This window comes from Macrosteles quadrilineatus, unplaced genomic scaffold (genome assembly GCF_028750875.1).
Source record: "Macrosteles quadrilineatus isolate MER2022 unplaced genomic scaffold, UCM_ALF_1.0 Scaffold_10__1_contigs__length_6754688, whole genome shotgun sequence".
In the NCBI taxonomy this organism is placed as follows: Eukaryota; Metazoa; Arthropoda; class Insecta; order Hemiptera; family Cicadellidae; genus Macrosteles; species Macrosteles quadrilineatus.
In genome coordinates this window covers 3240986-3257855 of record NW_026542603.1, presented here as the reverse complement: position 1 = coordinate 3257855, position 16870 = coordinate 3240986, and the positions used below count along the sequence as shown (strand labels likewise).

General features: G+C 36.2%; 1 protein-coding gene across 1 annotated transcript in view; it reads left to right on the top strand.

Annotated features, from left to right (window-relative positions):
• LOC129004617 (endoplasmic reticulum-Golgi intermediate compartment protein 3-like) overlaps positions 1–16627 on the top strand; it is a 41716-nt gene extending 25089 nt beyond the window's left edge. Inside the window, exons 9-11 of the mRNA XM_054433150.1 lie at positions 5570–5676; positions 9933–10027; positions 14219–16627. Of these exons, the coding sequence (XP_054289125.1) occupies positions 5570–5676; positions 9933–10027; positions 14219–14351 (335 nt within the window). The 3' untranslated portion in view covers positions 14352–16627. The remainder of the gene's footprint in view (positions 1–5569; positions 5677–9932; positions 10028–14218) is intronic.
• The last annotated feature ends 243 nt before the right edge of the window (positions 16628–16870 follow it).

Sequence of the window (16870 nt, the reverse complement as noted above, 5' to 3'; positions counted from 1 at the left end):
GGCCCAACTAACTTAATCAAAATAAACCTAGACCTAAGTTACCACTACCAAAACTCCAATCTAACAAATGCACACACAAACGCAACTCAACCTAACATTAACACTCACTCTTTCTTGAGGAATCCAAAAAAGATAGGTTAAGTGAACATTTAAAACTTCATAATCATAAAACACCTTATCAAGCAGCTCAAGTCAAAAATAAACAAACAGTAAAGAATAAACGCCTTAAAATCAGAATGCACAGTTCGCAAGAGTATTATACATCGATGTTCGCAACTGCAACTGTTGAAACAACTATTTAAACAGGTCAAATAAAGATATACAGTGAAGCTATTACACAAATAGCTGTTATCCCAGGAACTGTTTCAGGGCCTTCTGTGCTTGTGGAAGCTGAGTTATAATCCAGTAAATTTGTATTTAAATTCACTCATAGCGAGAAAGTTTTGGGGTAGTTTTGATTTTTTCCATTTCTTATGTATTTTGGGGCGCTGAATCCGAATCTGTGGTTTGCCAACAAAAATTCTTGACGCAACATTGACAAAAATGAGAAAAAATGGAAAAAATGATATTTTTTGTAATATTTAGCTTATAACTCAGAAACTATCAACTTTTTGTTATTAGTCTGTATTATAAAAATTAAAGTACACAAAATTTTCTACAAAATGTACCCCTAATGTGGTAATCTCCGATGAACCGTTTAGGCTCCAGACCTATTTGAAAATTGGAACATTTTGTGTTAGTTTTTAAATTTATCCAATTATTCTGTCAATGACACATATTCATTGTATATGTCCAGGCAAAGGTCTTATATAAATCCAAAGTGTTAAAATTGATTAATTTTGTGTTAACTGAACCGTTGACTTTTTATTTAGTGTACAGAAAAGTTACACGAACTGTTGCCGTTTAAATTATCCTCGCTCAGAGGGTTGTAATGAGGCAGGTTCTGGCAAACGTTTCGATGCATTATTTGTGAGCATTCTAGCTTGTTCATCTGCACAAAAAAGGTTAAAAGTAAAAAAAAAATACACATAATAATAAGTGATACCAAAATAATAACTATCAAAATTAAAATAACAGCAATCCGTTAATCATGTAATATCGTATGCACCTGATGACGTGATATTTAGATATACGTAAATAATAAAATGTTATGTAGGCGTATACTGTTGCCAAGCATTTACATTGTGTGTAGATTTAATAAGTTAATAAATAAAGAGATGTGCGTTTGGTACTTACTATACTTACTTTCTTACTTACTTAGACTCTAGCATCACAGCCCATTGTACGTCCTCAATCGTATTGACACCCATTATAAAATTTTCTGTGTAAAATTTCAAGACCGATGCATGGCTTAGAGTGATTGGCACTATTACCATAGGCCAATACTAATTTTTTTCACCCGAATGTAAATGTAAACTCTAAGCGAGTTATGTCCACACAGCTGCTTGAGTTGGGGGCAGTGAGGCAACGTTGGATTTAGTTTTCTAGCCAAAATTTGTATTGACTATCTTAAGTCAATTAACCCTTACCACTCTCATGTAGGCCTATGCCCTACGCCCTAGGACCTACAATCTATCAAATCTACACACAATGTAAATGCTTGGCAACAGTATATGCCTACATAACATTTTATTATTTACGTATATCTTAATATCACGTCATCAGGTGCATAAGATATTACATGATTGATTGATTGGTGTTATTTTAATTTTGATAGTTTTGATTTTGGCATCACTTATTATTATATGTGTAATTTTTTTTATACTTTTAACCTTTTTTTAATTGTCCAGATGAACAAGCTAGAATGCTCACAAATAATGCATCGAAACGTTTGCCAGAACCTGCCTCATTACAACCCTCTGAGCGAGGATAATTTAAACGGCAACAGTTTGTGTATCTTTTCTGTACACTAAATAAAAAGTCAACGGTTCAATAACACAAAATTAATCAATTTTAACACTTTGGATTTATATAAGACCTTTGCCTGGGCATATACAATGAATATGTGTCATTGACAGAATAATTGGAGAAATTTAAAAACTAACACAAAATGTTCCAATTTTCAAATAGCTTTGGAGCCTAAACAGTTCATCGGAGATTACCACATTAGGGGTACATCTTGTAGCAAATTTTGTGTACTTAAATTTTTATAATATAGATTAATAACAAAAAGTTGATAGTTTGTGAGTTATAAGCTAAATATTACAAAAAATATAATTTTTTCCATATTTTTCTCATTTTTGTCAATGTTGCGTCAAGAATTTTTGTTGGCAAACCGCAGATTCGGATTCAGCGCCCCAAAATACATAAGAAATGGAAAAAATCAAAACTACCCCAAAACTTTCCTGGTAAAAACACAAATTAACTGAATTATTACTCGTGGGTACAGAACGTCGAGTACAATAGCACCAGCCAGGCTCATGCAGCCAGCCATTGCCAGATCCAGATGACATAAAATAAACAAAAATCAAGACAAGACAGACGACTATAAAAAAGAAAACAGCACAACAAAATTATACAGTACTAGCTGTACCCTCGGGCTTCGCCCCGTTTAACTTCATAAGTGAGCTTGTTCGCATGGCTCAATCACGTCCTGGTTGAAGTTGGTTCGCTACGCTCACTCACCTTTGTGTTGGAGCTCGTTCGCTGCGCTCACTTGCCTTCAGGTTAGCTCGTTCGCTACGCTCACTCACCTTTTGGTTGCAAATTAGCTGTTGTCATAAATTAAAAATAAAATAAAATAAGCTGCACCCTGTTGGTAATCCTTGTAACTTTAATGCTATTGGACATCATAGGACAGAACCAACTTGTTTAATTGAAACAGCTGTTAAGATTCATTAATTCCATTTAAATATGAGTACTCATAAGGTTAACATGGGAAACTCCAGAGCCACTGGGGCGGAGCCCGAGAGTCCGATCAAAATAAAAACAACTTAGTTTTCCTATGCCTAAAGAATCAGTGTACTAAATTTCAGCCTCCTAGGTAAATGGGAAGTGGGAGAATTAGTGATGAGTGAGTGAGTGAGTCAGTGAGGGCTTTGCCTTTTATCTATATATTAATAGGCAAGCATGTTTCTTTAAAACCTTTTTTCTCAGCTCGCGTGTATCGTAGGAAAAATCTACGCATACCGTTAGAAAGCTATTTTCCTGTAGGTGTGCAGAATCCCTTTATAAATTAAAATAGGCTCAAAAATAAGCACAAAAAATGAATTTGAAATTTAAAAAAATTAACATGGGTATTATGGGTTGCTATGGTGATGACGAAATAACAACACAATATAAACAGAAAATCAAAACAAATGGAAGACATTCCAATCACATGTTTTATTTACAGTGTGGGGTGAAAATAGAGAAGGTTGTACAAAACATACTTTTGGTCGATTTTTCGACCACGGGGCGTGCTCTCGTATATATATAAAAGCAAAGACTAAGCTCAAACCTGTGAAAATGAAAATAATTCCCTGTAGTGTAGGAGTATAGTCACCAGTCACGGCCGCCGAGTCAAAGGTGATCGTGAGTGTAGGAGTACTTCCTTCCACCATGGTAGTACTTGTACTTGATCAAAACCACGGCCACCTTTAACTCCAGGCACGGCCACCTTTAACTCCGGCAACGTTGCAAGTGGTGTTGTCTAGCGCTAAACGTCCCATAAGATAACATGGCAGACAGGTGACACCAGCTCATTAATCCGAGTACTATTAATTTAAATTTATGAACATAAATTTACTACAAAATTGAAAATAAAATATATAGAATTTAAAACCAAAATAATGTTTAAATTGAAAATCTATTTTTGTACATTAAATTAAAGTCAATATTTTCATAGCCCAGTAAATAAGCTTTCGTATTCCTAAAAAAATACATAAACTACCATCAGCCGCCTCTAAAATAATAAAACAGTTGTTACAACCCTATTTGCGATGTTGCCACTGCGAAGGCCGCGGCCTGGAGTTATTTTCATAGCCCAGTAAATAAGCTTTCGTATTCCTAAAAAAATACATAAACTACCATCAGCCGCCTCTAAAATAATAAAACAGTTGTTACAACCCTATTTGCGATGTTGCCACTGCGAAGGCCGCGGCCTGGAGTTAAAGGTGGCCGTGCTCCAGGCCGCGACCTTCGAAGTGCTAACGAAGTGGCAACGTCACAAGTGGTGTTGTAACAGCTGTTTTGTTTGGAAGCAGCTAATAGTATTTTTCCTACAGTTAGCTAATAATGTACATGTTCTCTCATTGAGAAAGCAAAGTGGCCAATTCGCTAATCAGTGAGACAATGTTAACATTGTCTCACTCTAATTACTTTGTCTCACTCCAGATTTGCAACGTGAAGGCACGAAATTGGCCAATTAGTTCATCAGTGAGACAATGTTAACAAACATCCAGGTCACTCCAGATTTGCAACGGGAAGGCACGTTTCTTTACCAATTTATTTGTTTTATGGTAACTGTAGGAAAAATATAATGTGCAACTCGATGGCAAAGTGCTCACTGCAAGTTGCTCAATAGTTGCACACATAACTATTTATTTACGAAAGATTGGTTATTGGACTATGACAATATTGACTCCGCTTAAAATGGACAGATATAGATTTTTAATTCGTATTGTTTTGGTTTTCAATTCTGTATGTTTTATTTTCAATATTTTAATAAATTGATGTTCATAAAATTTAAATTTAAATCAATAAAGTGCGAGTTGATGACCTGATGTCACCTGTCTGTTATGTTATCTTATGTGACGTCTGTTAATAAACAACACCACTTGTGACGTTGCCAATTCTACCAGGCCGCGGCCTGTAGTTAAAGGTGGCCGTGGCCAACGTCGCAAGTAGGGTTGTAACAGCTGTTTTGTTTGGAAGCAGCTAATGTTATTTGTTTATTTACAAAAGCTTGGCTACTGGGCTATGAAAATATTTACTCCACTTTAAATATACAAAAATAGATTTTCAATTTAAATATTGTTCTGGTTTTCATTTCTGTTTTATTTCCAATCTTTTAAACATTTATGTTCATAAATTTAAATGAATAATACGCGAATTGATTAGCGTCACCCGTCTGCCATGTTACCCATCTTATGGGACATCTGACGCTAGACACCACCTGCAACGTTGCCAATTCTACCAGGCCGCGGCCTGGAGTTAATGGTGGCCACGATCAAAACATAGATAAAACCATAAACGTACTATCATAGATAAAACATACTCCCTTAGACTCACCAACACAAAGGTATCGTATGGGAGTATGTTTAATCTATGATACTACCAAAATTACATAAATCAATGTTTACTAAGCCCATTGGTTGCTCCATCGTACAATTCAAAGCTAATGCTTTAACGACGAGCTTCATTTTAAGTTGCTGGGTCCGGTATTGTGGTACTGTATTTAATTTTACAGTTTAATAAAGTCAACCCAAAGTGGCTAACGGTATTTGTGATTAGGCCTACTACTGTAAGACCTGTATATTTTTGAAATGTAATTTAGTAGGCTATAAAAAATGTTTCCAAATAAATAAAATGATTATGAACTTGTTTACAAGTTTAACGATAAAGATATTAATTTAACTATGTTTTTTAGGTGCTGTCATGTACCAGTACTACATCAAGATTGTCCCGACGAAAAGGTTTCATAAAGATGGCATGGTTTTGTATTCCAATCAATTTTCTGTGACAAAACATTCTAAGGTAACCAAAAAGTGAAATTAAAAATGAAAGCCTATCACTGAGCTAGGAATAAAACTGGAGGTAGATTACTGGCATTGAAACTCTGCTAGAAAATAAAGACGATGTAAAATTTTCCATGTTGCTGCCAACAAAGAAAATCAACCAATTCATTTGCTCATGGGTTTGTTACAATCATTTACAGTACTGTACAATGTAAATGTGCTTTACCTTTGGTACAAATGTCAGCCAATGGCTCAAAATTTTCTCATTCAGTTCAGTGCTACCTGTAGTTGTATTTCTAGCCCAATGAAGTTAACACACAAAAGAATAACCCATTGCCTGGACACGATAGGAGCCGGAGCGTCAATACCGCTTTGCAATTAGGCCCCATATGTTAATGTTACCGTGGAAATTTGAAGAGGGGTGACACGATCGACCTGAGCATCGATGGCACCGTTAAAGAGTCCTTGGACGCTAGTGGCCGTCTTATATAATTTTAATCAGCTGCTAAAGAGTTATTATCGTCAAATTTTTTTTCAAATATCAACGTGGTTATAATTTAAATATGTAGTACTATACTTATTATATTTTTATTATTATTATATTTGTTGTCATGAGAGCCGAAGCCCCCTGACTGCATACCCGGTACCTATCCTTCAGGACATACCCGGGCCCCATGATGTAGGCCGAAGCTTACGCATCAACCTTTAGCACATCATGGGCGGATGACTTAAGGTCATCAGGCTCGCCGGCTGCCGAAGCAGACCCTTCGGAAAGAGGGTTGCCCCTCAATCCTAACCAGGGATTCCGGCTGCTTGTTTAAGCGTCACTCCACCTGGGTTCCACTAGGTCGAAACCTAGAGGTCCATAGTAGAGCGCCCCGACGCATTTAGTGCAAGCAGCACTCGGGACCTATCTAATCCCTGACAGGCAGAACCCGCCATCGATAGCCAGGAGGAAGGGGACCATCAGCACGCTGACGGGGGGAACCCCAACCTCCCATTTACACCGCTGCCCGATCGAGGCCTTACCCATTGCTGGGAAACCAGAGATAACCAGAGCGATAGATCCCCAGATACCCCTGGCGGGCTCGGACCCAGCACCCGATCTACTTCGTTTGCCCGTCAGACCCAACATCACTGCCAGGCCATCAGGGTTTCCCAAAAGGAGGCAGGTATAGAAGTGGGACCCACCCGGATGAACCTATCCACCAGAGGTGGCGACACCCTTGACTCAATTGAGGTTCCGGGAAGAACCCCCCACACTCAAGATAACCATACCGTCCGTGCTCAGAGACAGGGATAGGTTTGCATAAGTACCTACAAACCGTTGCCCTCACACTGCGGAAAGTTACGTTGCCCTTGAGTGTCCCCGTGAGCTGCGGGTACTTGCCCGTTTTCACCTCCAGGAAAGGTTACTTCCAAAGTCGAGGATTTGCCCACTGAATGCTGGTCGCACACAACAAGCAGGCCGAAGCCCAAAGAACCACAGACACAGGTAGGTTAGAGATTATGATGTACTTCCATCTCTCCTAGAGCTAAACACCCCTCCATCCTGGATAAAGGAATGTCACTGGGACCCGATGCCCAGTCGTCCATGTCTGTGGCCAACTTGAAAATGCCGATACCAACACGGAGCATTTACCTCCCCTCTGGGGGCTAGGTATTTCACCTCCCAGGACGAGGCTACTTCCAAAGTCGAGGATATGCCTCACAAAATGCCAGTCGTACACGACAGGTAGGACTCAGTCACAACCACAAGCTACAGGCAGGTGAAAGATCTATGAACTTAATCAACACTAGCAGAGCTGAACACCCCCACCACCCTGAATGGAGGGAATGTCACTGGGTACTCTCACTTTGGGTAAACCCAAAGAGGCTGGCTTGTCCAGTCGTCCATAGCTTGTGGTCTACCTGAAGTGCCGGTTCCAACACCGGGCAATTACCTCCCCTCTGGGAGAGCTAGGGTCCGCGTGGTCGCCCAGGCCACGAACCCACGCAAGCGTGAGCCCCCTGCGGTTATACTCCCTGCGGTAGTACTATACTGTGAGATTAGAAATGTTCTTTGTGGTTTTGAATAATTGTTCTCCAATGGAGTCCATGGAAGCTAACGATCATCTTGGATTTGCCCGCCATAAGAGCAATGTTAATTTCGTTTATTTCAAACTAGCCGCTGAAGAGTTATTTACCATCTCAAAATATTTGTTCAAACACCAGAGTGGTTGTAATTTCAATATCTAGTATACTGTGAGATTAGACATTTTCTTCGTAGTTCTATGACTGTTTTATAGTCTGGGCGGCGACCCATTATAATTTACGATAACCTAGAAATTTGGATGGACAAAGGTTTTTTTGACTGATTCTGCAGTCTCTTTTGAGAATGCTACCCATATGTGTATTAGAAGTGGTACTGGGTCTCTGCAAGTTACATGTAATTGATAGTTTAATTTGGCATCCCTGCATTCTATATTGCTACGTTTGAGAGAGGGAAGAGACTCCAACGTGACCCTGAGCCTGAGCAGTGAGCAGAAGACTGACCGTACCGCCGCGCCCGCCAGTGACTCACGCAGACAGAACTAGCATTAATGCAAGGAGGAAAAGGAGCGTTCGTAGTTGTGTATCAGATAGGAAATATTAGGATAAACACAAAATCATATTACCAAATTTATACTTTATTTAGGAAATGTTCAGCATGATAATTGCAAAGATGCTGAGCCTTTCAGGGGATGGTCTGTTTTGGTGCTGAAGGGGGAGGGGCTGAGAGGTGTTGGAAGGCACTAACAATTATGCATTGAATTGTAACTATCATGACTCAATAACTCATTTATTTAGCTAGATTAACATTACAAATGCATTAGCCAAGTAAAATTTACTAAAAATAACTATTTACTAACTTTTAAAATAATTTAAATTCATTAGGACTGTCCGTCAGCGAGAAAGGCGCGGACACTGTAGTAGCCTTTACCCACGAGAAATGACCTCAAGTGCCTTTTGAAGCATCCCGGATCTGATGTGGACTTGATTTGAAGTGTTTACTAAACAATCTGTGTAATACGTCATTGGCATTAAAAATGTCTTCTTAGTTATTAATAAATAACTTAAATTTATAAAATCATGCTAATAAAAATAACTGGAAATATATTTTTTGTGTAAAATTTGACGCTCCTAATTTTATGACTAGACACTAAGATCTCTAAAACTACGGTAACGGTTTTCAAGTATTTATAGAAAAACCAGTTTTGGCCGCCATTTTTCCAATTTGGCGGAGTTTGCCCAAGGATGCCAAAGTGACACCCGACATATTCGTAATCAGTGCAAAAAACTGAGTCAGAATCAGTCAAAAAACCTTTGTCCACCCAAATGTCCAGGTCCCACTAGCTGAAGCCCAGACTACGAGTTAAATAGAACGTCTAGGCTCCAAGGACTCTTAAACCCTGCCCGATTACTTTTTGTACGACGCTCAGATGAGCCATGCTTCACAGTTTTTCAGTCTAGTTCAAGATGTCAGAGGAGAAAGAGCCACACTTGAGCCTCCAGTTAAACTAAAGAAAGAAGTCATTATTGCTTTGAAAAAGTTCAGTGGTACTCAAATTGAAAGTTTGATACGTGAAGTTCAGTGTCATTAATCATTGTGGAATGATAAAGACAACGGCTTCAAGAACACTCGTTGACAAGGTGCACGAAGTTGCAACAGTGTTTGACATGTTAGGGTAAATAAATAAAATTATTTCTATCAAAATTAGGTATTTTTAGGAACAGTTTTTCAAGCAAAAAGTACAAGCCGCTCATACAGCCGCTTGTATCGTGACCACCCTCAACGCTTGTATCGTGCCCGAGGCCTATTACGCATTAGCTCATCCAGGTGTTTTTAAAAAACTCCAGGCCCAGATTCGTTTTAAACTTTGAAACATTCATTTTGAGTGGAAAACAGGAAAGAAGACTTATCTTGGCAGATAATCACAAATATTTCAGTTAATAAATACATTTTGCCTCATTTATCCATCGGTCTGTGTACATAGAGTTAAGTGCATCGTGAGTTTAGTGTAATTATGTTCAAAGAGAAGCCTGCTCTCCTTCTCAAACCTTTTTATATCCTCAGATTTTGTAATAAATGAATAACTCTTCGCTATGTGTATTGCCCACAATAATTTACTCATTTACATTTTAAAATTAACGTATTCCATCTGTGTGTGTTGTAACAGTTATATAAAATAAGTTAAGTCAAATGAATTGATTTGTAATCTCATATTATAGCTCTACTACTTTACCTTTATGCAGGTCGTGTCTCCAGGCAGTGGTGATTCAGGAATGCCTGGAATATTTTTTAGCTACGAACTTTCAGCCCTCATGGTGAAAATATCTGACAAAGTTATGTGAGTACCTAACTACTTTATAATGGCAATGAACCATTCATTCATGCAACAGTCGTCTTCATCATAAACCTCTTAAAATAGTTTGAGCACTAGAATAATAAAAAAAAACGTCTTTTTAAAGTGGTTTTCAGTAACAATACTGTTTTTAAAAACTATTCAAGTCAATACAAAAGAAACATACACATTTAATCATACCAAAAATGTTAAATAAAGGTAAGAATATTACTCAAATAAAACAAGCTGACATTTTCAAACATGTCTGAAATGAGCTTGAACTTTATAAGATATGTTAAGTTTTTAACAGCCTCAAAATAGCCAAAAGACACTTTTCTAGTCAATGCTGTTAACTTACTTACTATATAAAAGTTAATTAAAAGTGAATTATAATAATTATTTTTATTATCTATACTTATAAAAGGCAGAGCCCTCACTGACTCACTCACTCACTCATCACTAATTCTCCCACTTCCCATTTACCTAGGAGGCTGAAATTTGGTACACTGATTCTTTAGACATTAAATAGGAAAACTTTGTCGTTTTTATTCTGATCGGACTCTCGGGCTCCGCCCCAGTGGCTCTGGAGTTTCCCATGTTAACCTATGATTTTTCATATTTAAAAAGAATTAATGAATCTTAACATTAGCTGTTTCAATTAAACAAGTTGGTTCTATTCTATGATGTTCAATAGCATTAAAGTCACAAGGATTACCAACAGGGTGCAGCACTATTATTTTTTTAATTTATGACAACAGCTAATTTGCAACCAAAAGGTGAGTGAGCGTAGCGAACGAACTTCAATAAGGACTTGATTGAGCCATGCAAATACTTATGAAGTTAAACCCGCGGGTACAGCTAGTATACTTATATACTACTAGTGTACCTGTTAAATTGTACATAAATATAGCTACCATACCAAGGACTATCATAGGACTATTCACACTTTGATACTGACCGTGGGCTTTGCCCCTTTGGCTTTAAAAGTTCTGAGGTGAAAACTACAATTGAACAAATTCAATTGTAAATTTAATGGTACAGTATCACAAATGCTGTTTATATGGTCCTTGAACCTAAGCTCTGAAATGACACTTTCCCACAAGCAAAACACATCGTCCACGTAACCTAACCTAACCATAACTTACGCTTAACCTCAGCTGTTGTAATGGCTTTTTATTCAAAGTAATCCATGTAGATGTTACTTAAAATAGGACTTAGTACACCTCCCATTGCCATGCCAGACTTTTGGGCGTAAAAAAGGTTCATAAATAAAGCCTTAAGGAAAATATCCAGCTCTGATATAAGTTTACCACCTAAAGATAACAAACCTTTGGCCACAGTATGCAATCCGTATATTAAAAACCTTTCGGAGAAAATACGGCGCGTGAATGCTAAGCAAGGTATCAGGACAGACTTTCCTCAAAAAACACGATAAGAAGACCTGTATCTAAACTAAAGTGAAACCTCCTAACTGTGGTAACGACAATAAAAACAAAGTGTACAAGGTCCCGTGCTCGTGTAACCGTAGCTATGTAGGTCAAACATCAAGACCGGCTCTTGACCGGTTCATGAACATATGAAAAAAGTTGATACACGTATAACCTACAACAACTCAAAAATATCTTAACACGTTCATGACACCGGGCATTGTATTAAGTGGGAAGAAAGCTGTGTATTATACAAGGAGCCTAATTGGAAGAAAATGAATATTATTGAGGCTTTGTTTATTTCTTCGGATAAAAATTCGTTAGCCAACGCATCCATTGACATCAGCCCTGTTTACAATACGCTAATAGAAAAAGATATTAAAGGATGCATTGAGAAATCAAAACAAAAGAAGATAATGCCATCAGCTGATCGAGATAACAGATATTCCCCTCCCCCTCCTCCACCAACAGGGTCGTCAGTCGTCGTTAGGCGCTCACGTTTACGTGAGAAAATAACCTTGAAAACGCTGCACGTTGATATTGGTGCTGCGAAACGTCGGAGTTGAGAACTTGAGTCTGTGATTTTATATTTAGTTTTACTAGATAACACGTTGCTCAAAATCGAGCAAAACTGAAACTTGTTTAAAAAAACAAACAGCAATAACTTAATCAAAGCGTCACTCTAAAATAATTTATATGACTGATTATAGAAATATAAAAATATTATGATGTAAAAAATATAAAAGAAATCTACAATATTTAAATTTACATTCACTCTCATACTGCTTTGATTATCTCTTATGTATAGTAGGCGTGTGCACTCTATGAGCATGTAGATGTCAACCACACACACACACACACACTGTAAAGTGAGCTTTTGACCAAACGTAACGTAGCTCAATTCCTCTCTTGACGCAGGCGTGTTTAAATTAGGGACCCCAACCCAAGTCTCCGGTTGGGAATAATAAGAGGGTAAGCAAGTGGATCTAACGATAGATCTAGAATGGATACGCGTTTAACATTGTTAGTGTTGGACAAAACTATACGATTCATTTGGCCAGGGGGTGCTTTTTTCAGCTTTAAAAATTGCTGCGTTATCTACACAGGTAGCACCATTGTAGCGAGGGAAGACACTTCTTCTGTCTACATAAGAATCTCACTTGACCCCTTTGGAGCTCTCGTCCCTACATAATCAAATTTATTCTTAAACTCTTCATTATGAACCAGACTTAGTTAACAGATTGAAACAAAATATAAATTCCAGCTTTGCTCTGGAAGTTATTTTAAATCCTGCAGTCTGTGGTTAACCTTAAAAACTATTTCAAACTACGTCCATATGTTATTTGTAAACAAAGGGAAATGAGTTTGATCAAATGTCAACAGATAGCGCCCTTCCAAACTTTAGCCCTTAAGTGTACTTAAGTCTCACTGGTGCCCTTTCTAAATATTCTGAGACGTATTTGCACATCTACGCGAAAATACCTTTGATTTGACACCTCAAACGTTAAATCCATCAAGCCGTTATCAAGTTATGACTGTGAAAAGAAAACTGCTTGCGTATTAATATATAGATTTTGATTTTTGTATTTTATATCTATGTGTATGTGCAACAAACTGTGATATGACAAGGACTATGTTCTCCTAATTTCAATAAGGCGAGTGTTGTCCAAAAATATTTATCATACTGAAGTATGACCTCACCTAAAATACCATGTCGTTTAGAAATAGAACTTGTTTCCTGTTATTTCAGTAGTTTAAAACCTCGTTTAGCCAAATAAAACGATCTAATCATAAATAATAACTCGTCCACTAGCTATACTGTATAACCAAACGGTGAGACACAAATAATGAGAAACTAACCCTAAAATAATAGAAACAAATTGTAAACAAAACAGGACATCTACAGAAAACCGGACAGAACTAACAATAAAATTAGCTGTCTTTAGTTCTAAATTATTTGTTTAAAAATTTATATAGTATAGCTGATATAGTTTCTTTAATATTTCATATTGATATTGATTTAATATTGATAAGGCACAACAATATTTCTAAAGTTAATAACAGCTGACTTAGTTTTCCTAAATGATTTGTTGTGAGTGAAGAAACTGAAGATGGAAGGATTTGTGATTTAATACCAAGAAGAGTGAAATTTAAAAAATGTTCATTTGAATTTAATAATTAGTATTTTTGCAACTTAAAAATTGAAATTGAAAATGTCAAAAAGAAAAAATATATGTAATTAAAGGAGATGAAGGTAAATCATGTATGTGAAAGTTTTATTCGAAGATTTGGTCAGTTTTTCTCATATCAGCCTACACAAGATTTAAAATTAATCAAAACCAAAATGGTGGTATCCACTACTTACCAGATTTAAAAGTCATAGCTTAACAACAGATAAAACATACTTTACTTTATGATAGTGCTCAAACTATTTCTAGAGGTTTATGACGAAGATGAGTGTTGCATGAATGAGAGACGTTAGCTTTGCTAGCTATTAGCTTCATGTTACATATAATTTAAAACATAACTTATAAAAGTGTGTCCCAATTAATTTAAAAATTATTTTATTTTATCGTCATTTAGGCTATGATTAGAAATTTTAATGTATTTCGTGATATTTATATTGGTTATCAAGTTCTACTGTTGTTTTATTTATTCAAATATCAAACGTGTTGCATATTATACAAATTTAATTTGTCATACAACCTATAACAAAAGGCCAACCAAATTTTAACCAACTTTTGTTGACTTTTGAACTGTTTTGTTTCAGCCCCTGGAGTCACTTTCTCAACGACTGCTGTAGTTGTATTGGAGGAGTCTTCATCGTCTTTATGCTGCTTGATTCATTTTTCTATAGATCTGTTGTTTTATGGAAAAAAATGGAAATAGGAAAAGCACATTGAAAACATTGAAACTCAAAGCGAAAAAAAAGACTACCGGTACTGATTTATTTAAGGGGAGTGGCAATCTGGAGCGTTACAGTACATTCTAGCTCGATAAAACATACACACTGTTGATAACCATATTTTTACTAGTTGTATATTTTATTCCTATGTTACTTTTATATTTGTGTGTATGTGTAGGCCAATTTAGATAGTTTTGTTCTTTGAAGCTAAATGTGTAAAAATACACATAAGGAGTTTTTTTTAATGCGTTCAGCATACCGAGCAGATTAATGTTCAGAGAAAGACCTTTTGTCTATCCATAAGCCCCTAGACACTAATTACCTCGGATAACTTAGCTGAACTTAATCGTTTTCAAAAAATCAGCCAGTTGGCTTTCCCCAAAATATAGTTTTGAAGTTAAACTATTTTCGTATTTTGTACTCAAATTAGGTTTAAAATGATCTAATATCTACAAATTAGGATACAAAAACATTTGTTTAGTACTTTTACAAAGATTAAGGACCCAAAGTAGGTTTGCTTTGAAAATATAACCACAGTATAGCTTTGCTTGGTGTATTTATCTCAAAATATCTTATAAAACATCCCCTATTCTACCAACTGGTATTATGTGCTCTAGTATACTGTGCCAAGTTGAGAAGTATTATCAATTCCCATAAAAAAAAACAGGTGATGTTTAACTATTTGTTACTTTCAGGATATCTAAAGGGTGAAAAAAACACATTTTCTCTGTAATTCTTTCAACTTGAATCTTTTCAATGTGTTTGAAACCATTCTTTGTTCCGAACTAATTGCATCTGAATATGTACTTCAGTTTATGAAGTCTAGTGTGGTTACAGTATTGTTACAATTAGGTACAGTAAACTCCTGATTATTTACGGGTGGATTACGCTGCAAATTAACTATGATCGTTAAAAAATAAAAAAATATAATGCAAGTTAACTCTACGTTATACGACGACCAGATCTTTAGCGTGAGCAGGCACATCTTTTTTTGGGTAGACTATAGAGTTGTCGTTGTTTACTTCACGGACCACCAATCACAAGTTAATTAATAAGTTACATTTTTTTGTGTGTTCTAATTTATCTTTTTACTGGGCCTATTTATTAGCTCTCCAATGTTTTTGGTTTGTAGATATGAGTGAAACAAAGATGAAAGGTTCCTTCACTGTATTTAAAAAGACGTATATTTAACTAAACCTTTATTAAAGCTTTACTACATATTTAAAGTCGATCTTAGTTATTTCCCAGGCATTTGAGGTCAGGTTGCATTATCCACGATCACTTACTCACTCATTATTGTGGATAATAAGGAATCTACTGTAGTTTGCTTCTAACGTCCAAATACAGTTTACTCCCTTTTAGATTTGTATGGCTTTTAGGGCGACCTGGGTAATCCTCGCCCAATTTCCTCGGACCTATAAGAGTCACTTAAGGTTTTTTGATTTTAGGTATTTTGATTTTCTTAACTTTTTCCTTAACTTCTATGATGGTGCAGCTTTTTTAACCCTTTGAGTGCCACCGCGTCTCGCTCCGAGACGCACCATTGTCGTAGCTTGAGTGCCGAGCGTCTCGTAGCGAGACGGTCAAGGTTGCGCGAGAAATGCCAGCGTCTCGTGCATTTCTCTTTAAGTTTAAGTTTAAAATTTAGGCCAAAAATGTTAATAAATAAGTATTTTATGACAATTTTCATAAACACTTGCATTTATGTGAAAAATGGTCGGCAATCCTAGAAGCAACACCACATGTAGGCCTGGCAAACCTCAAATACAATTGTTTCACCTGCTCGAGGCACTCAAAGGGTTAAAAACTTGGTTCCAAGGTGTCCAAAGAGAGGTGGTTTACCACAGTGGTAGCAGTCACATTATATCTACCCTTGTTTTACTGAAATAATAAAATTATCGCTTATAAGCCTTACAACTATCACTCATTATTATTTCCCTGGCAGTATGAAGACGTCTGAGCCAGAAAAAAATTATCTCTTTGTAATGATGTATTTGATATTGATTCTTAAAAACAAATGCTAGAACATGTTATAAAAGACAATGAAATTCTACATTTAAAAAATAGTTCTTTCTTCATTGTATTTGTGAATTAGCCTGTAGTAGTAAATACTCCAATAATTGTTGACTTTTTGTGACATTTCACTTTGGAGTCATAAAACCAGTGTAAAATCATAATATATTGTTTTCTCCATCACAATTGATCTTTGTACACGTCTGAGTTGATTTGATATGACTTATTGTGTTTTAAAATAAAAACATCTGAAATTATTATACATTGAAACTGTTTATTTATGATAAAAACTAGCATACCTGTTCCTGTTTTATACTTGTATGAAAAACGTATTTCTTTAGTTGTAAAATATAATCTATCTTTATTTAGGCCAATTTCATTTAAATTTCTCAGCTCTCATTGTTTAGATGACAGAGAAACTTTATTTTTATTTTTTCCAATTGAAATTTAATTGTGTATCAAATAGAAGATATTTGGACAAAAACAATCCTTTCTCCAAATGCA